The sequence below is a fragment of the Mustela putorius genome, unplaced genomic scaffold (assembly GCF_011764305.1).
Source record: "Mustela putorius furo isolate JIRA1106 unplaced genomic scaffold, ASM1176430v1.1 tig00000179_pilon_pilon_pilon, whole genome shotgun sequence".
NCBI classification, from domain to species: domain Eukaryota; kingdom Metazoa; phylum Chordata; class Mammalia; order Carnivora; family Mustelidae; genus Mustela; species Mustela putorius.
This window is the reverse complement of record NW_025421305.1, coordinates 12120816-12142593: the sequence shown is the minus strand read 5'-3', so window position 1 is coordinate 12142593 and position 21778 is coordinate 12120816. Positions and strand designations below refer to the sequence as shown.

General features: G+C 46.0%; 1 protein-coding gene across 3 annotated transcripts; it reads right to left on the bottom strand.

Annotated features, from left to right (window-relative positions):
* Nucleotides 1-7516: 7516 nt before the first annotated feature.
* CBY2 (chibby family member 2) lies at nucleotides 7517-20060 on the bottom strand. Of its 3 annotated transcripts, XM_004759218.3 has the most exons (3): nucleotides 19897-20060; nucleotides 19516-19596; nucleotides 7517-8937 (listed from the first exon to the last, which is right to left on the bottom strand). In XM_004759218.3, exons 1-3 carry the CDS (start codon nucleotides 19969-19971, stop codon nucleotides 7720-7722), a joined length of 1374 nt encoding a protein of 457 aa, XP_004759275.1. In that variant the 5' UTR covers nucleotides 19972-20060; the 3' UTR covers nucleotides 7517-7719. The 3 variants fall into 3 exon arrangements, with proteins under 3 accessions (XP_004759275.1, XP_004759276.1, XP_004759277.1); XM_004759219.3 differs by lacking the exon at nucleotides 19516-19596 and having other exon boundaries at nucleotides 7518-8937; nucleotides 19897-20059; XM_004759220.3 differs by lacking the exons at nucleotides 19516-19596; nucleotides 19897-20060 and adding an exon at nucleotides 18854-18949 and having other exon boundaries at nucleotides 7519-8937.
* Nucleotides 20061-21778: the final 1718 nt, after the last annotated feature.

Here is a 21778-nt window from a genome sequence, read left to right as displayed (position 1 = left end):
AGCTTTAAAGGAGAGTTGTAACGTAGTCTGATTCGTGTTCTAAATGGCTCACTCCGGCTGCAGTATGGTAAATGAACTTACCTAGCATGAGACCACGGTAGAGGAGGCAACACCTGAGAGCCCGAAGTGGGTCGTTGGCTGTACAGATCAAGAAAAACAGACAAGTTCCGGAAACTCCGAGGTCAAACTGGCCAAATTTGGTGATTTATTACATGTGGGGGGGAGGGGAGAGAATGGAGTCAGCATAGCTGTCTGGTTTCTAGCCTAGGTATTGAATGAATGTATAAATACATACATCTATTTTATCCAAAGACCAAGATCTTTCCCCATTAATCATACCACACATACAGAAGTAAAGAGTTTGTTTGTGTTTTTTAAGATTCTCTCCTTCAGACCCACATACACGAAGGGTGTTTGGCATCCTCTCTTCTTTTCCCCAGTCCTGACTACCAGAGCCAAACCCTTACAGAGACACAATTTTAAAATGTTAAGAAATAAATCTGATTTTCGGTGTGACAGCCTGACATTAAATTCTCCTTAGCCTGGGTCCACCCGCCATCTGCCGATCTGAGAGCACTGCAGGGGGCCTTCCTCAGCACAAGCAGCTTCTTTGCTTCTAGTCTTTCCAAGACTTCAGGTGTCAAATTAACGCTGTGGGTCTCAATTCTTTCAAATGACCTTAAGATTGATGAAGCTAACCACTGGCCACTATTGGGACATCACACCACAACTCTAGTGAGCACCTTTCTGAATAGCTCTAAATCAATGTGGCTTTGGACACACCGAATGGTACCATTAACATTCCCTGGAAGATGCAGAAAAGGCTCAGGAAACCACACTGGTTTGCACCTATAGAGTATATCCGGCCCATTTCATGTCCTTGGCAGGCCGGGCTTGCATAATACCTGCCCTTTCTGGCTGCCCCAGGAATTGCACAGAAGTCTCCTCCTGTAAAACACACTTGGGTTTCTTACACAATATATGCATCTAGTTTGACTCTGATGGACAATGGGAGAAGTTTTATTGTGAACTAGGTATTAGTATTTAAGAATTGGGTTAATTTGGATACAGGCATGACAATAATATGGTGGTTATGTTTCCTTAAAATGAAACAAAATGAAGTATTTATGTGACATCTGGGATTTGCTTCTAAAAACTACCAAAAGAAAGGAAGTAGGGGAGGATAAAAGAAGACTGGCCATGGATTGATCCTGGGAAGCCGCATAATGAAGGTATTGAGGCTCATTATACTTACGTGTGTGTGAGAAAATTTCCATCCTAAAGCTTTGTTCTTCTACTTTGTGCATGAACCACCTGTTAGATCTGAGTTCTCAGCATCATTTGAAGCCGATCTGTATTAGTTTTGGGCGACAAAGTGAGCCTGGGTAAAAGGCAGATTTTTCCAAGTCACTGACCCTGTTGCAATAATAGAATAATCATAGCCACCATTCGTTAGGGCTTATTACATTCCAGATGCTGAGTTAATCATTTTGCATACATTAATTTATTTAATCCTCACAATAAATCTGCATTTAAGAGCATAATGAGGAGCTCAGATGCCAACTTTAGACAGCCTTCCAGTACCACAAAAAAAGATTATTGTAGCTAAATACACCAAAAAATTATCAAGAAGTTTTCTGTGAGTTGTTCTAATTTCTATAATTTTTCTTAAAGATGCACTTAAAAAAGGATTACTATGATAAAAACGAGTAAAACTTCTTGAGTTTACAAAGTGCTAGTCTCAGTTCTAAGCACTTCCCACGTACTTTCTCGCCTAATCCTCACCAACAGCCCATAGATCCTATGATGGATTAAGTGCATCGGTGGTCCTAATCAATGGCTGCTCTATATCCAGGAGGCAATGGAGTGCATTTCACATCCCTCGAAATCTGAACTGGCCTCATGACTTGTTCTTGCCTCTAGAAGGTGGTCAGCAAAAGGACAGACCAGTTCCAGCCTAGATTTCAAGAGACCTTGCTTACTGCTCTTTCTCTCTCTTGCACCCTTGCCTCTGCCATGGGAGTAAGCTTGGGGCAGCTGGCTGGAGGATGAGAGACGACATGGAGGAGAGCTGGGGGCCCTAACTGCCAGCGAACCACTGGAATCAGAGCCACCGTGCAACCCGCCAGCTGACCGTAGGTGGAGCGGGTCCTGCCATGACCAGAACTGACCTACTGAATCCAACCCAACTAAAATAAATGGTTTGGAAGCCATTATGTTTTAGAACAGGTTTATGATGCAAGAACAGCTAACTGAGGTAAGCAGGTGCCATTTGTTTTCACTAGGATAGGAAACCATGGCAGAGAGAGTTGCCTTGCCCAAAGTCTCACAGTGAGTGGTAGAGCTTAGATAGGTACCCAGAGGTCTGCCTCTGAATTCCACACTGCTCATGCAAAGCTGTTCCGATTGGAGATCTCCATGAAAGACAAGGAAAAATGGGAAGCTGTTGGGTTCTGACACCCAACAGCTTGATCGTGACTGCAGAAGGTTCCTTCCAACCACCTGGCAGCACAGGTGTCCCCATCCTTTTTCACCAGGGCAAGTACATCTTCCCTAGCACTCTGCCTGCTCTTCCCAGGAGGTGGGATCTCTCCTCTCTGGATTCAATCTCCAAGAGACAAGGAGATCATTTGGTTAAATTATATTGAATTCTGAAGGAGTTTCAATTCCTGGGATCAAGCCCCGCATCGGGCTCTCTGCTCAGTGGGGAGCCTGCTACCCCCTCTCTCTCTCTCTGCCTGCCTTTCTGCCTACTTGTGATCTCTCTCTCCCTATCAAATAAATAAATAAATAACTTTAAAAAAATAAAATAAAATCTTTTAAAAAGATTATTTGACAAAAAGATGTTATTCATTTGACAACGAGAGAGAGAGAGAGAGACAAAGACAGTGAAAGAAAGAACACAGGCAGGGGGAGTGGGAGAGGGTGAAGTAGACTTCCTGCCGAGCAGGGAGCCCGATGCAGGGCTCGATCCCAGGACCCTGAGCTGAGCCAAAGGCAGATGCTTAACAACTGAGCCACCCACGTACCCCATAAATAAAATCTTAAAAAAAAAAAAAAGACCCACCATGGAAAGGTAGTGATGTATTTTAAGTAAGGAAACAGTGGGAGAATATCTCCACGTATAAGAAAATCAGTCTGATTGCTACATGGAAAATGGGCTGAAAGAAACACTGAAGATCCAGAGATGAATGCAGAGCTGGAGCAGTCGCCCAGAGGATAATGGTGGCCACGCTAGGGTCACGCTCATAGGAATCATGAGAAGTAGAAGGATCCGAGGGCTGTGTTGGAGGTAGGAGATAGGACCTGGTGAAGGATTAAATGAGTGGAGGAGAGGGAAAGTCAAGGACAGCCCAATCATCGGCCACAAGAAGTAACTTAAAACCCAGCAATTCTACTTTACTCCACAGAGTGTTACCACATGAGGACTGACCGGTGTCTGAAAAAGATTTGGACTGAATCTTGCCATGGTGTGAGGATTTCTGATGGAGAGCTCTGAGTCACCCCATCTGCAAAGAATAAAGGCAGGCTTAGAGAGAGAAAATGTCAAAAATTAAACAGCCACTTGTCTTGGCAGCATTAAAAATAATCTGTCACCTGCTCCTAACTTTGTTCTTGGTTACAAAGGCCATTGTGTGAGTGAACAAAGAGGGGAAGGAATTTGGAAAGAACTACTTACCCAGAGAAACCGATAAGAGCTCAGGCTGGAGGAGACTTGCATGTGAATGAGGAAGGGGGTGGGCAGCTCCAAACACAAACATTCTGTGGTCTGCAAACGGCTCAGGGGCTCAAAATCGCATTCATCGGAAGGAACATGGTTTCCAGCAGCTGTGTTGGTAGACCCAGAATATTCTGAAAATGCTCTGGCCTTTCAGGAAGAGCCATCCCATCTGATGAATCAGAAATTCAACTCCATGGACAATAAGCTGATGGTGATTGAGGACTTCGGGTGTCCACGTTCCTCCATCAGACACCTCGCCCTCATGTGCCCTCCTCCCAGGTGCCTCCCTGAAGTCACACTGGACTCCAGCAAGCATTCACCACAGGCAGACTGAGGTCATTCCGTTTTATGAAAAGTCCTTAGAAAGGGGGAGAGTTCAAGAATAGAATCTGAGCATTCAAAGCTGGCAAGATTTTCATCAGAGTTGTTTTGATTTTGGTTCTTCACATTGGCTCTCTCTGCTAACCACAGAATGACTGTCCTCACATAGGGGATTTTCCCATTGGAATTCCTTCCCTGCACTAATTCTGGCAACCTTCAGTTTCCATTAACTAGCCAGTTGTTGTAGGTTGTGAATAGTCTCCATTTGACCTGACCCTTAATTAATGGGCGCTGCATAGTCCTAAGGACAGGATTCAGCCAATTCAGTAGGAATGGTCAGTTGACCCCAGCTACCAAGGGCGCCAGTTGGCCAGGCCAAGGGCCAAATGGCAGAGAAAGAATGCTTAGCTCTCTGAGGGCAAACCTTCCCTGCAAAGAGAAAATAGCCTCAGCCATTAGTGAGGCACTCAAGGAGGCAAACTAAGGAGGGAGCAGAGGTGTTTACAGGAAGTGCTCCTTGAAGAGTGAAATTCACTCTGTTCCACAAGAAGTTAGCTCCCACGGAATGTTAGCTAATCTGTCACAGATTGCACTACACAATGAAATGTTGTATTGAAGTAAATCTTCCCCACTCCATAAAAAATGACATTTTGTGGCTTGTCTTGCTAATTTTTCACTCACTTAGATTTGGCTTGACAGAGAAAGGTGACATTGTTAAGTAGTATTAAGTCCTCTGAGCTCCCTCAGCTGGCTAGAAAGCTCCCAACTGCTGATACATAGATTAATCCAAGTTAAATATTTGTAACACAAACATGGGGAGAACCTGTCTTTTGTCTTTTAGTTGTCTGGAATCACAGAAATCAATTTGGTTTCATCAAAAAAAATGAAGAAGAAAAAATCCTACCCCCTGGGGTTATCACATTGACTTAAATGGAGTATGGCGTACCATGACATCCTGCATGACGCATTTGCCAAATGGAAAAAAAAAAAAAAAAACTGCCAACGGCCTGAGGTCCGTTAGCAACAACTTCCTATTTCTCAGATTTGGGTGGCAACAGGGGAATGAATTACTGAGCCTCTGTGTGGACATCCGTCCCCTCTGTTCCTAAGTATAGACTAGAAATGTAGTCACCAACTGGTAAGAAAAAATACTTTCATCATTCTCCCTCATTTGGGATCTCTGATGCTATTCTGGGTAGGACTCAACAACTTCTCGAATCTGGAAAATAGGCCCAAAAACCATTTTTAAACTTAACTTTTGGACACCAGCTTTTCTTGGCAATGTGATCTAAAAGAAGCTTGAGATTTGCAGCCACAGAGTCTGTGTTGAAGTCCCAATTTGGCTCTTACTAGCTGGCTAACCTCTCACAATTCTTGGCATCCCAGATTCTCTAGCTGGAGAAGCAACAGTACTGCTTGCCTCCCATGAACCAAAGATCACGGGGGTCACATCAAGTGGCAAGTGCTGGGTAACTGCCTTTGTCTCACCTTCTGGAGCTTATTCAAGGCTCGGAAATCTAGCTAGCATGAACAGTGAGTTAGGAGTGAGGTTAGAGTCTCCCAACTCCTGTCTGTCCCAACCACAAAGTGGGCAAATTCCTCCTTTCCCTCACACCTCTCTCCTGGTAGAGACCCATAGCGAGTGAGTGGAGCAGGATACTGAGAATCAGTCCAAGGAATTAGCTCAAGGACCACCACCCCGGTTCCTCAACTTTGTTGCAGACTGGAACACCTGGGGAACTTTTAAACATGAAAAGTAAGGAATTTGAAAACAACTATTTACCCAGAGAAACTGATCACAGCTCAAGCTGGAGAAGACCTGAATGTGAATGAGGAAGGGGGTGGGTAGCTCCACAGACCAACATTCTGTGTGCTACAAACAGCCCAGGGCTCAAAATCCCATTCATTAGAAAGAACATGGTTTCCAGCAGCAGCAACAGCAGCATTTTTCAAAGCCCCTGTGGTGGTTCCACTATACAGCAAGGTTTGGGAAACTCAGCCCAACTCCCTCTGTAGTCACCCAGGGGTTCCTTTCAACCTCTTGGTTCTACACTCTGTCCAGCTTTTGAAATGGGAATCAAAGCCCAGAATTTTGAGCCTCTGTGCCTCCCTCCAGTAAGTCTGGCAGTCATCTGCCCCACCACTTATATCCAACTGGGAAATGTGAACCATGGACAAGCAGAGGGCAAGCACCTGGGAATAGGGATATGATCCGAGAGCTGGGGAGAGCACAGGCACCCCTTCCCACACTGGGTGAACAGCAGGATAACATAAAAAGAGGTTTCGAGATCAAATAAAATTGAGCTATTCTGAGTTTCCCAAAGTTAAGCGGATTTCTTCATTGCAGGACTTCTCAGATCCTTCAACTTGGAGTATGATTCTGAATCTGCCAGAAAGGATTGATTTTAACAACATTTCTCCCCATGGAAAACTTTATTGTCTCAGAGCATGTCAAGGACTGGTGTTTCAAAGAATATACTTTGAGAAACTTAGAGCAATGTTGGGGGTAAAGGACATTTGGCAATATCTGGAGATACCCCTGGTCATCACAGATGGGGGTTGGGTAGCTGTTATTGGCATCCAGTGGACAACGACCAGGGGTGCTGATAAACATCCAACATGCAGGAAAGCCGCCCCCGCCACAGCCCTGATTTACCCACCCCAAGTGTCACTGGCACTGCAATTGAAAAGCCCTAGCCTAGAGGAACTTCTCCCACAGGCCACCAACCATGCCATAGCTTCAGAAATGGAAGATGATGAAAGAAAAAGACAAGAGAGAGAGCACAGGAGTAGGAGAAAAAAGAAGGAAAAATAGGACAAAATGAGAGAGAAAAAACAGACAAGAATGAAGGAAGAGACTGGGGTTGGGGGGCTGGGGTTGGGGAACAAAAGAAGGCAGATTCATTAACTGCCAAAACTTGACCAGGTTGTCCTTCAGCTGGGGGATGGATGAACAGTGGCACAGCCAGACAATGGAATACAACTCAGCACTAAAAAGAAATGAGCTATCAGGCCATGAAAAGACACAGAGGAAACCTACAAGCATATCACCAAGTGAAAAAAGCCAACCTGAAAAGGCTCCATACTGTGTGTTTCCAGTAGATGACATCTGGAGGAGGCAAAACTGTGGACACTGTAGGAAGCTCCGTGGTTGCCAGGGGCTTGGAGGGAGGGGAGAAGAGGCAGAGCACAGAGGATTTTTAGGGCAGTGAAAATGCACTTCTGCTATAATGGTGGACACGTGTCATGATACATTTGTGCAAACCCATGGAAGGCACAATACTGAGCAGGAACCCTAGCTGAAACTGAGAACCCTGGGCGATAACAGCATGCCGCCGTAGTCTCCTCGGCGGTGACACTGCCCCACTCTGGTGGGATCGCTGGGGAGGCCGTGCACGCATGGGGACAGGGATCTATGGGAACAATCTGTACTGCTGGTTCCATTTCACTGTGAACCCACAACTGCTGAAAAAGGGAAAAAAAGAAGCCAGAGAAGCACACTGATGATGTTAACTGGCCCCAGCCTCCTCGCGCCTTTATTACTTCCGTGAGTTTTAGAAAGGTGGTGGTTCTGCTCCTCAGTGGACACGAGCTGGCGGCTGATGGTGAGGGAGATGGACAAAAGGCAGGTCTTCTTCTTTGGCCGAGCGCTCTGTGCCCTGTGCTCCTTGGAGGCTTCAGACCCTGCTGGGCTTCTTGGGGTCCTTGCTCTTGGCGGGCATGAAGGCATAGAGCTCCTCAATGAGCATCTCCATCCGGGCGGTAACCTCCGTCACTGTGTCGATGACCAGCTTCTGCTGCAGCTTCAGCTTGTTATTCTCCCACAGGGCCTTGTTCTCTTCCTGGAAGATCCTGTGCTCCTCACGCAGCACGTGCAGGGCCCTGTTCTCCTCCTGCAGGAGCCGGTTCTCCTCGCGGAGGATCTGCAGGCTCTGGTTCTCCTCCCGCAGGGCCTGCAGTGCCTGGTTCATCTCTCTCAGCAGCTCCAGGGACTGGCCCCCGTCGGGCAGGCCGGAGGCAGCCTTAACCTCCTCGTCCCCGGAAGAGCCAGACAGGTTGCTGACCATCTGGCGCAGGACCCGGAGGGTCTTGGAGTCCTCCTGGGGGGTCGGGGACCCCTTGGACTCCTCAAAAGAGGAGGGGAGGCCTGTGCTCTGGTCTGGCAGCAGCCCGGGCACGTGGGGCTCCTCATGGGGCGAGGCGATGGGCTTGGCCTCCTCCCCGGGGCCCGCCTTCTCCTCCGTCTGGACCCAGTAGGCTTTCCTCTGCTCCAGCAGCAGCTGCAGGGCCCTGTTCTCCTCCCTGAGCAGCTGAAGGGTGCTGTTCTCCTTGCTGTGGTGCATTTGCAAGGCTGTGTCCTTCTTCACCACTTCCAGGGCCACGGTGTCCTTGTGCAGCAGTGGGGAGGAGGCCCTGCTCTCATCCCGACCCAGCGTGGCCTTGTGCTCCTCCCAGAAGACCTGCAGGATCTTGTTCTCCTTGCGCAGTGTCTTGTTCTCCTCCCGCAGCGCCTTGTTCTCCTCCCGCAGCGCCTTGTTCTCCTCCTGCAGCAGGTACTCCTTGGCCAACCTCTTGTGGTGCAGCTTGTGGTGGAAAGAGGAGGACGGAGAGAAGTAGGGGGACTGGAGGCGGCAGTTCTCGTTTACCCACCGCCCGTCCTGGAAGACAAACATCTCATCGCTGAGCTGTACCCGCGGGGGGTTGTAATCCAGCTCGAGGTCCGCCTGGGAGGTAGGGCGCTCCATGGGGTCCAAGGGCACCGAGGAGAAGCGATTCAGCGGGTAGGAGTGCTGGCTGACCACTCGGCGGCTCAGCCGGGGCAGGGCAGCCTGCCGGGCGCAGCGCGGGGTGGGGTACAAGTTGTGGAGCCTCAGGAAAGGCTCGGCGGTGCCCCTCTGTGGGAGAGAACAGGGAAGACCAGAGTTAGTGAAGGAGCTGACACCCCGTCTGCCTCACACGGTAGCCCACAATTAGCTTAGTCTGATAATCCTGGTTGGCCACAGAGGACGCTTCTGTGTTGGGCCTCGGGGAGTCCTGTCAAGGAAATACAACAGACACTCATTTATTTGCAGTAGCTCTGTTCCGTAAAGTGACTGCAAACACCAAAGTCATGAATACCAAACCATTGCTCCTAGGAGAAATGGAGGGCTAGGTTCCTGCCAGCCCACGGTTCTGTTAACCGGTCAATACGTAACCTTGTATTATATGTGTTTCTGTTGAAGACATGTTTAGTATGGATTATTGATTCGTTAACATTGAACTTTCAGCCAACAGTGTGGTCTCTCATGCCTGAACAGAGCGTATCTAACCCGTGCTTTCTCCATAAGGCACTTCACGCCTTCTCTCATTTAGGAATGCTAGACGACACTTCAATATACTGGGGGGCCATCTGAAACCATAAAATCACCCAAAAAAGCACAAAAAATGTAAAAAATGCGGCGCTCCATTAATTGTACAAAGGACATAATTTTACAGTGTGGGAGCAGAAACAAGTGTCGTTATCTAAAATGTGCGCATCAGGGGGCTTAAGTTTTTTGTACCCTTGTGCACGTCTGTGAATGGTCAACAAAGTGCCACAGGGGTTGACTGGATGGTTACGGGCTTCAGTGAGTGGGCAAACACAAAAATAGGGAATTCAAAAATACTTGCCATCACATATATATTGTGTAGGTTGAAGGCATTGACTTGGAGTCAACAAATATCGTGATTCCCAGCCCCACTATTTTGTCAGTTACAAGAATATGACAAGTTATTTGCATTTCAGTTTCCACATTTTCAACTTGGGATAACTTTATCTACTGCCTTTTTTCACAGAGCTATTTTTTAGGATGAAAAGGGATAATGGATGAAAGCATGAAACGTGGGCTCTGGCACACTTCCGTCACCTTAGAGGAGGAACAAACATGCCTCTCAATTGACCCCCGCTGCAGATATGTACCCACAATGGGCACCGGCAGCAGGAATCACCCCAACAGACACCCAAAGCACTGTGTCCAAAATGGCGGTGCTATCCATCAACCTAGTCGGCTCCCCAGCCCCCTTCGGTCCCGTCCTTCAGTCTCAGCCACCCTGAGTCTGTCCTTCCAGCAGCCCCTTTCACATCCGCCAACAGAGTGTTAGACTCAAAGGAGAATCCAGCATGTAATTTTGGAAAAGAAGGGCACCATCACAGACATATCACTGAGCAGTGAGAGGTCAACTTGTGGTAATGAAGACAGCAAAGGACACCAGGGAATTCACAAAGAGGAATTCATGATGGTGACCCATACATTTCAAGACCATCATATGTAAAAGGGGATTAGAGCCACAGAGCTTAAATCCAATAAGCAAGTAGCTTTCACACGTTCCATTATAGAATAATCAGCTGAGTGTGTTTTAAAATGCAGATTTTTTAAAAGATTTTATTTATTTATTTGAGAGAGAGGGAGAGAGCATGAGTGGGGAGGGAGGGTAAGAGGGGAGGAAGAAGCAGACTCCCCACTGAACAGGGAACTGGATGTGAGGCTGGGATCATGACCTGAGCCAAAGGTAGACACTTAACCAACTGAGCCACCCACGTGCCCCTTAAATTCAGATTTCTGAGTTCTTTGCTTATAAGACTAATTTACTTAGTATGGGTCATGGTCCAGAAATCTGCATTTCCAACAAGTTCCCTCAGTAATTCTGGCTGCTGGTGGTTAGGACAGCTCTGAATCAGCTAGAATGTGCCGTTTGCCCAGATGCAGCTTACACCACGGTTAAAAGCCAAGGTGTTGAGACTGGGAGTCACAAGAATTCCCATCCTGGTTCTGTCGCTGATAGTGTGAAACTGGAAATTTTCATTCTCTCTGAGACCCCAATTTTTTGCTAGTGAAAAAGAGAGTGCCAGACTCCCTGATCTTAAAAGCACCTTCAAGGGGGGCCTGGGTGGCTTAGTTGGTTGAGCATCCAGCTCTTGGTTTCCACTTAGGTTGTGATCTCATCGCTTGTGGGATTGAGCCCCATGTCGGGCTCCGAAAGTCAGCAGGAATCTGCTTGAAGGTTCTCTCCCTCTGCCCGCACTCATACACACTGTCTCTCTCTGTCTACAATAAATATATAAATTTTTTTTTTAAAGAAAAAGACACCTCCCAACATTTAAAATCAGTGAAATGTACCTGTAAAATGGAAATAAAAACATATGCCTTGTTTGGTACACCACACCATTGTGATGACTGAATGAGATAACGATTGTAAATGTGTTCTTAAAACTGCCAAGTGCCATAGAAATGTAAGGTATTGTTATCAAGAAAAGTAGGTTTCGCTAATGGAAGAATTCTGAGGTGTATTCAGAAAGTGGTGAACAGGTGGGAAGTGTCCCAGAGAAAAGACAGCAGTTGCAGCAATGAATTTAAATAAAAATAAGGATCATGATAGCTACTTCTAAATACAGAAAAACTTTCATCTTAAGTACATTGCAATGCCCTCCAAATATCAATTCCTCATTTCTTAGGTTATTTTCACAATTTTACAGATAGAGAAGATAGAAAACAAGTCAGGTTATCTGCATTATATATATGGGTATGGAGAGAAAATATAATTTGCACGGTCTATCATGTTGGCGTGAATTCTTTAAGACCCAAAGAGCTAGCTAAATAGGAGGTTCAGTTCTATGCTATTAACTTTGCAATAAGCACATGTCATTAACTTTAAAAATATGTGCTTAATCTTCTAGATAGTGATGGTCCAGGGGCATTGGGCAATCAGAACCTTATTTACTTTAAATAAATCCAGCCTCTATGGTTTTCACCTTTCTCAACTGGGAGAGTCCCTTTGCTCTTGTGGCTGAACCTGTGACCAGAATGAACTTCACTGTGGACAGCCCAGCCTACTTAAGGTCCCTTGGTCACAGTTTTCTGGGGAGACTAGCCACAATCACTAAGGAGCACGTCGTGAGAGGTCCTCTCCCTCCTTTGCAGGCCTTGATCACAGCAAGGTCTCGCTCTATAAAACATTACTGTGGAAATGGTGGCTTTAGTCAACAGTGTGGATCTCAATTTTGAGAAGAAAAAGGAAGAAGGAAACAAATAATGAGCTCCCATTTTGTGCCATACCTGTGCACTGAATTAATTTAACCTTTGCAACCCTGACTTCATGAAGTATTATTATCATTATTCCCATTTTACAGATGGAGAAGCAAACTCAGAGTCAAAGTTAAATAACCAGTTAAGTTGCACCCGTTCAAGTCATCAACCCAGTCCCAGCTGCCTGAGCTTACTTGGGTGAAGCACACACCCAGGAAATCACCGTGTATTTAACAAAAGACTTGCAATAGTTAGGGGGTGAAAATACTTTTGTGTTAATTTTGTATTATGGAAAACGTCAAACATACACAGAGAAAGAGAGAGTGAAGGGCCCAGTAAACGTCCATGTACCCCTCACCCAGCTTTAGCAGTTACCAAGTCCAGGCTACCCACGTGCCTTTCAGCTGTACGACCACCCAATGCCGCCACCACACCCACGCTACCGCGTTCTTTTAAAGAAAAGTGTAGACATCATGTCATTTTACCCATAGATACATTGATGCATATCTTCTCAATAAAGCATCAATACCATTAACAATGATCACTTCATATCAGCAAATACTAAATCATTATTCAAATTTCCCCAGTTGTCTTTTCTATTTTATGACTTTCATTTTTTTTTTTAAGATTTTTTTTTAATTTGACAGACAGACAGAGATCACAAATAGGCAGAGAGGCAGGCAGAGAGAGAGGAGGAAGCAGGCTCCCCGTGGAGCAGAGAGCCCGATGTGGGGCTTGACCCCAGGACACTGGGATCATGACCCAAGCTGAAGGCAGAGGCTTTAACCCACTGAGCCACCCAGGTGCCCTTGTGATTATTTCATTTCAATCAGAGATATGCAACTTGATCTAGCTAAACATCCAAAGAAAAATTAGTGCTTTCCACTGTTTATTACTGTTCAGAGTATCCATTATGGTCTTTAAATCACCATATCCAGCTGCTTTGATTCTGCCTTGGTTACCCAAGGACCTTTTGACTGTCCCCTCAGCAGAAATGCACTAAATAAAATCTTACCGGGGGGTGACAGATCCCTAACCATGAATAATCTGAGTCCTTGGGCCCTAATCCTTATGCATGCCATCAGGTGACTTTGGGCATGTCCTCTCACCCTCTGACCTTGGTTTCCACATCTGTATAATGAGGGGTTAGTGACATGATCTCCAAATGTTCTCTTGGTCTAACTTTCTCTGGTCTAATGGATCTATGTTTATAAGTGGGCACTACTATGGCCCTAGCAACCCTCTTTACTAATGTTAACATCCTATCCCCTCCTTTAAATGGCCACTGCTTCCCACACAGACTCTGTATCTTCCCAGTTACATGCCCACAGCACTTGATCCAGAAAATACTGACAGGCTAATAGGACCACTTTAATTCCTTCCCCAGAACCCAATGCTCTCTTGTAACTAGTCCTATATTTTCCTTCCTGTTCCCAGACAGGTTCAAGGAGGAAGTCAAGTCCAGTGTTGCCTCATAGAACACAAAAACATTTTGGGGCGCCTGGGTGGCTCAGTTGGTTAAGCAATTGCCTTCAGCTCAGGTCATGATCCCAGAGTCCTAGGATCAAGTCCTGAAGCAGGCTCCCTGCTCAGTAGGGAATCTTCTTCTCCCTCTGACCTCTCCCCTCTCATTCTCTCTCTCTCTCTTTCATTCTGTTTCAAATAAATAAAATCTTTTAAAATTTTTTTGAAGTTTAAAGAACATAAGAGTTTGTTTCATCAAACCCATAATCCTATGGATAGTATCAAGAGGCTAAAGTAAATCAGTACCTTCTTCTGAAACTGAGATTTAAGGAAAAATGTCAAATATCCAGGCATTTCAGAGATGCCAGGAATCATGATTAAACTCTAAGACAAGACAAAATATTAAGACAAATTCTTTCTTTCCCCAATGCCAATCAGACCTTGCTGGACTTAATCCTTCAAGAAAGGCTCCTTCTTGGGCGTGCCTGGGTGGCTCAGTTGATTCAGCCTCTGCCTTTGGCTCAGGTGCCACATCAGCCTCCATGCTCATCAGGGAGGGAGCCTGCTTCCCCCTCTCCCTCTGTCCCTTCACCCCCACCCCCAATTATGCTCTCTCTCTCAAAATAAAAAAAAACTTTAAAAAAGAAAATTTAATAAGGATTTTAAAAAGAGAAAGAAAGAAAGGCTCCTTCTTGGCCTTGTGAAAACTCCCCACCTTAATTCTATTTCCACTTTGTATGTTCTTGGACTAATCCTTCCTTCACATTTATGTTGACAAATCAACTAACATTAATGTGGCATCTGGTCTCAGACCCTATCTCCAGGGAACTTTCAGTCAATTTGAAAATTCAATGAATAGCACCAATTATTGCGTGGTGCAAATGAGGGAGGTCAAAGAGCAGCAGGCATTAATGTAGGTTCCTAGATATGGGGATGAGGGGACCAGGCATCACAAAACCCGAAATGAGTCCTGGCTCTACACTGTATGAGGGCATGAACTTTACAGAATCATTTCTTTCTGTGTCTCCATTTCCAGGTCTAGAAAATGGAGATGCAAACATGACTCAGAGCCACCCCATATGTTTGTTCAATGACCAAATTTAGAGAGTGCCAGTCACAGCTACTGCAGTACACAACCTGTGCAACTATCCACCGTAACCTTACTAACATCTGCCCTCTTTCTTTCAGGGAGTTTGTTGTAGAGTTCAAAAATAAAGGAGAATGTGTGACATTTTCTTTGTTTATAGAGAGCTACAAAGATGATTACTGCAGATTCAGAAGAGAATGTGCTTAGATTTTCTTAGAGGAAGATTTATAGAACAAGAAAAGGGAACTAACATGATGACTAATGACTATTATGTGATAATATACTAACTGATTTCCATATTCACATGCAATATCTTACAGAGAAGAACTATCAGGTTTTACCTAAGATTGCATAGCCAGCAAGGGGGAAGAACGAGGGTTTAAAACAGGATCTCTGCCTCCAACCACACGTTCAATCATGCTCTTCACAACGCCCAGAGAGTTTATTTTGCATGTGTTGATATCATTCCTTCACAGTAGTTCTCTTTTGCCCTGTCCCATCTTCTCCCCAAATGGTAAACTACAGTTCTCTAAGGAAGTGAACTGTCCCTTAGTTAGTTAGTTAGTTAGTTAGTTAGTTAGTAAATTATAACATGCCTAGCACGCTTCACATACAGAGAGGTATATTGAGTCCTTGCCAGTGAACTAATCAACCAAAATACACAAAAGGTAAGGAAGAGATATTCAATCGAATGATGCGAAACCATTGAGGCTGTACCGTCTATGGCCTACAAAAGCTGTGATTTCATATGTCTTCATATATTTAGTGGATTTCATGAAGTTATAGCTTCATTTCAATTCATATTTTTAAACTGCACAGCTGTGACTATGTGGTGGAAAGTCTAGAGCAGTGGGCTTTCCCATGAGAATTCCACAAAACCCTAGGCCTATGTAATCCTTAAGCGAGGTTGCCCCTGTGCCCAAGCATGCTGGTTTTCATGTCCCCATCCAGAACCTATAATCCAGTGAGGGTAGAGGCCCCAAATTCCCGGAAGCTTTGGGCTAGTAAGTCCCATTTTTTGAGCACTCGAGTCACTTCAATTCTCTAAATGCCACCTCTGAAATGAACCTAAACATATAGCCACTCTGTCTACTTCCTGGGGTTGGGGCAAAAAGCCAAAAAAGTGGTAAGCGAGCAGTCATAAAAACCAAATAGATGACCAGTTCTGCTGGTAAGACACCAATGTTCCTGGCCTACCGTGCTGTGGCAAATGCTAAATATAGTTATCTACCAAAGGGCTTTCCAAGGAGAGAGCTTGTGAGGTAGGTAAACACATGAGGTCCAAAACCCCAGGACTTCTCAGGCTGTGTTTGAAGCCAGCCCCTTCTCAGTAGGCCTCTTCAGCCAGTGGTATCACTTCCTGGGCTAAATGAATCTGTCCTTGATGTCCTTGAGGTCTGATAGGACGTCTGGGCCTTTCAGGAGAGCTCTGAAAGTTTCTTCTAAGCCTAGGAGGTAGAGCTTATGGCAACATAATCCAAGCCCCCAGAACAGGCATGGCCCCCATTTCCCATAGAGAAAAGATTGTCTCTACCCTGATCTGTGGGACATGCCCTCCTACATGGATAGAGACCCAGTAGAGGAAAGAAGGAAAGCTTGGCTTCTTCATGAAAGGATGGATGCCTGTGAGAATGAATGTGGGAAGGGGAATACCATTGACCATCACACCTTTCCATCATCTTGTTAGGAAGACAACCAAGAGCCTCTGCCCTCAGGAACACTGTGCTCACTGTTGTAACCTACGAAGCCGTGGTGTCAGTGATCCAGAGAAGGGAAAGACATTTCCCTTGCAGAGCCTGAATCCCACCTGTGGATGGGAATCCCTCCTTAGCATCAGGCGTGGACCTCTCCCCAGCATCTCCTTTTTAAGTATAAGTGGTCTTGCAAGGAAAATGCTTGAAATCACCAACTACTGAGTGCCTTTGCCCATTGTCCCTGTGGCAAATGGAGAGCATGGAGGAAAAATGGTCAATGGGAAGGGGGAGGCAGGGCAAGGAACAAAGGGGAGGTGATAAGACCAAGGTCTCTTATGGGTACTGTGGAGTTTCTAAGGAACAGGACTCTCTGAGTGGGACCTTCCGGGGTGGAGCTCTGAGGTTGGATGGAGTTCTGAGGTTGGTGGCCTGCTAACTAAAGCATTTGGGAAGGACTGGACACTAAATACACAGGCTTAGCTGACATTTTCGAAAGTTCTCTCCACACCAGGAAAACTAGGGCTACACAGACCAGAGGAGATGTCCAAATGCCCCAGTAGACTCCAAACCTCTTGAACCAAGTTTTTTAAACACCTCCTTTCCCAACATTACAGAGGGCTACAATCAGAGAACATCAGCCGTCTAAGGTACTGTCCAGACAAGTAAAGCTGAGAGGCCCCAGGAAGCTGGAAGGAAGAACTGGGTATGCTACTAAATTTCAGATGAGGGAACAAGGCTGAGTCTCACCAGCCCACCGTTAAATTATTCAGCTGCCTAGTACCATGATACAGCCAACGTTGGTTTTAATAAATGCTAACAGGTAAGAGGATAATTGGCAGGTCAGAGTGATTGATTCCAAGAGAATTATAAAATGAAGAGCAATAATGATAAAAATGTCACCATATGTGATAGTTTCGGGTAACTGTGCAACATAGGATCTCCTGACATCCTCCTCCTAGAAGTTATTCCAGCTGCGAGAGAGGCAGGGAGTGTCAGCAGATCCCATAGCTTCTCATTCTTGAAGAACAAGCCTGAACAAAGGAGAGTGAGAAGGGGAGGCCTGAGAGGGACGCTGGACGGTGCTGTGGGATCTCCTCCTGATCTGGACCCTTTGCTAAGGATCCCGCCGGAAACAGTGCCTCCGTGAGACTCACTGAGAGCACTCACTGGGGAGCGAAGGGATCCTGGGAGAACAGAAGGAACCAGGTCAGCGAGCTGGGGCAGGAACAAACCTTGAGGGCTGGCAGGTGAATGCACTGCTGGAAAATAGATCAGAAAACACACACGTTTAATGTGAGAAGAAAAACTGAAAATCAGTAAGACCTGAGAAGACCTAAGGATGCTAACACAGTGAAGCACAGGCACATGCCGGGTAGTTGAGAAGCCCAAGCTCGGCATGACAGGGGGCTGGGAAACCAGAGGCACTTTCTGGACACACGAGAACGGATGGGCTCGGTGCCAGAAAAAGCAGCACATGCAAATACATGCAAGGATTCGGAGAGAGGAGGCACTATTTCCTAAAGGCAAGAGAACAGAGGGAGCAGGGATGTGACACGGCCCCAGCAGGGGTGTAGTGGAGAGAGTGGGCGTGGGCCCTCCCTTCAGCTCTGCCCTTACTAGAGGGGCTGCTGGGCATCCCAGTTCCCATGTCTCTACAGTCCCTACCTCACACTAGCATCATCAGGTCCTTCTGTGCAGGAAGTGTGGGGGCCGGGGGGCCGGGGGCAGAGCCAGCTGCAGCCTTCTTAAAGCATTCCCAGTTCCCCAGTTCCGTTCCCCTTCTCTCCTCCTCTGTGCTGGCCACCTACTGGGAGCTCAGCAGGGAGAGCTGTGTCAGGTGTAGACAGAAGACTTTTTCCGATCTCTTTCTCACAAGACCGCTATTTCTAATCCTATTCCCTCCCCTATCCCCAGGCTGTCACCTTCTTCTTGTCCCTTAGTGATGCCAAGATTGATCTTTGTGGGCTATGAACAAACCGTAGGAGCAACACCCCCCCACAGGGGAGTAATGGCCCGCAGAACGACACGGCATTTCAGAGGCAAAAATCAGACCTAAAAAGAAGGTTCCTAGAGCTGTAGGGTTCCTGTAGGCAAGCCCTCCTGTCCAACCATCAGGATAAAGTCAGCTTATGTGTTAGGCTTCGGGAGCTGAAACAGATGAAGTGGCTGCTTATTGCAAAGTTACAAGGATGATGTGAAAAGAAAGAGCCAGAATGTTCTGGGGTCCTGTTTTTCCCTCCTGCTGAACATACTTGTCAAGATTGTTACACTTATCTCCACCTATCAAAACAATGCTGAAGGTCTTCTTTGTAATCTTGTTCTTCAGAAAATCCTTAAGAGCAGACTTTAGAAAACACATGAATAATTTGATTATATGTATTATATACCATTATGTAGTTATATACTATATATGGAGATATATTTAAATATACATGTTAGCATAAATGAATATGTATATAAAGGAGGCCCACAGGCACTCCATCCTGTTCCTACACAACCTCACATCTAGCTTTCAGGTTGTTACCTCTGCACTCGATTCCTCCAGCCTACATTTCAGCCCCTCTGGCTGCACGGCCATGATCTTCCAACAGGGCCTTAGGTGCCTCTGGAGAAGCAAGGCTACCTCCTTTGTGACATAGCCGCGGGAGGAACAATCCAGTCAGGAGAACCCCACCAAGGAAACGGCTGCTTAGGAGACCTGAGGAGAAGACCTGACACTCTGCAGCCTGTCCAGACCTCATCCGTTCACCAGACTCCCTTCTGAGTCCCCCTTGCACCCTTATCTTTGGTAAACAGCTGGCCTCAATTCTCTTGGCACCTCCAAGTCACCTGGTACCTTTTGGTCCAGGCCTTCGGCTTCCTACTCATGGATTCAGCCATCTGCATTTGGTTCCAGGTCCCAGTTATAATTCTCCCCCAGAAATCTGGAGGGTTGTCCAACAGCAAGAACCAAGACCGAAGTCTGGGAAGAGTAGTTTATATCAGAGGGTCATAGAAACTTTAAGTGGTATGAGGGCCAGAAGGTCTTACCAGGTCACCAGACCCACCTTCCTGCTTTGTAGGATGACAAACCCAAGACCCACGGTGGCTAAGTGAACTCTGCTCATTCTACAGTATCTCACAGTTTTAAAAGAAGAGGGTTATTTGGGCTATAAGGAAGTTAACCTCTTCTGTGATTTTCCGTACCTGAGGCAGAACCACATTGATTGGGATTTCTAGGCTTTCAGGTCTGGTATCTCTTTTTCTTGTAATATTTGGCCTCGAGTGCTGTAGAAAAGAGAAAATAAGACGATTTCTGCTTCCCAGTCCATCCTCTGAGCCTCACTTACTCAACCTGAAAAAAAAGAATTTCTACTCACTTAACCCCTCTTGTCAACTATGTACGGTATGAAAATCTGAGTCTGAGAATGTGAAGATGGCGTGTGACAAGATGCTTCTCTCTGGACAGAAATTTAGACATCTATTATAGTTGGTGTAAAAACCTTCTAGAAAGTCCTTGGAACAGAGATACCCATACCTACTATCTTTTCTAAGATTATTACTTTTAGCTCAAGGAAAAAGCCATACCAGTGTTAGGTGCCAGGTATAGGTCCTATGCAGGAGTTGGTCACCAAAACACTCAGAACATTCCAGAGGTGACATCACAAAACAATACGGTGTTTTTCAGGGCTCATGGTCTCTCTGAGCATCACAGGTGGGAATGAGGCATCTGACCATTAGGAAGAGTTCACCCTGGTTGTGTCTACCTGTCCAGTCATGGTCAGTGTGACACACAATAACTCAAACATTAGCCCCTGTTTGGTCATCCTTGCTGCTATTCCCATCCTCATGGCTGGCTGGCCTGAGATTCCTGTCCTCTCTCTAGAGCTAGCATCATCTACTTGGAGTTGTATCACTCAAGAAGGAAGAAACCCAAACTGAACTCATTCCAGACCAAGAGAAGATAGGGAGTCTGAGATATTTTCTGACACCAATAAATCCTCCAGTTCTCTGAGGCCAACTGGATGACCTCATTCAATTCTAACACTATCTGGACTTGGTGTCAGGTCAGCTAAGTTTAAGGGCTCAGTCCCTCAAGACTGTCCCCACTTCAGACACTAGTCACAAGTCCCAGGCCATCAGTGTTTCTGACTGACCAGCTATGAATTAGGGGTTCCCCCAAACCCATCCTCAGCTTTAATAACTTGCTAGGACAGCTAACAGAACACAGGAAAACACCTTACTTACAATTAGTCTTATTATAAAAGACACAACTCAGAAACAGCCAAATGGAAGATGCTTAGGGCAAGGAATGGGGAGAGAAGAACATGGAGCTTCCACATCCTCACAGGCTATACCCCCCCTCCCAGCTTCTCCATGTGTTCACCAACACAGAAGCTCTCCTAACCCTATCACTCGAGGGTTTTTATGGAGGTTTCATTACCTGGTCATGACTGATTAAATCATTGGCCATTGGTGATGGAAAATTTCCAGCACAAACCTTTCCCTTCCCAGAGGTGGACGGGTAGGATGCTGAAAGTTCCAATCCTCTAATCACATGGTGATTCCTCCCACAACCAGTGCCCATCCAAAAGCCATCTACAGGCCACCAAGAGTCAGTGCTTGAGCATGAACTCAGGTGTGTCCCAGCCAGGTTCCTTACAAATAAAAAAAGGCACTTCGATCACTCAGGAAATTCCAGGGGACCTGGGTAGCTCAATTGGTTAGGCAACTGCCTTCTGCTCAAGTCATGATCCTGGAGTTCCAGGACTGAGTCCCGCATCAGGCTTCCTGCTCAGTGGGGAGTCTGCTTCTCCCTCTACCCCTGGCCCCCTCATGATCTCTCCTTCTCTCTCTCTCTTCCAAATAAATACATAAAATTTAAAAATTTAAAAAAAAAAAGGAAAAGAAATTCCAGGGGTTTGAGGACCTCCATGCCAGGAACTAGGAACAAAACCCAAACATGTGTTTTTATTATATCCCACAGTGGGTATAATATCAAGACCACAGTCCTGACGTCTGGGCTTCGTGAAAGGGGAAGCCCAGCCCCCTGGCCTCAATTCTGTCCAATCATTTGCCTCTACAGACTGTAAGTGAGAGCCACCTTCTGTTTCCTAAGCCTCTTATTAGGCAGAGAGCTCCAAATCCACATTATTATGCCATCTTGGATCAGGCTCAGCAGATCCAGGGATACCATAACTGCCCTGGAATCTTCCACACCCAAATGTCAAGCAAGCCTTGCTTTTAAGAAAATCCAGTGTACAGAATGCAGAGACACTTGCATGACAAAACCAAGAAGGTAATTAATCACATCATCAAAGAATGGATTGGTCACCTCCGGCAGGTTCAGTTGAGGCCCTTCCTCCCACAGAAGATGTTTCGAGGTCCAAGGAGCATGAGCTCTGCCCTGAAAAGCAAGGTTCTTTCCAGAGAAAGGAATCTGCCAGTAAGCCTGATATGTTTTATTAGT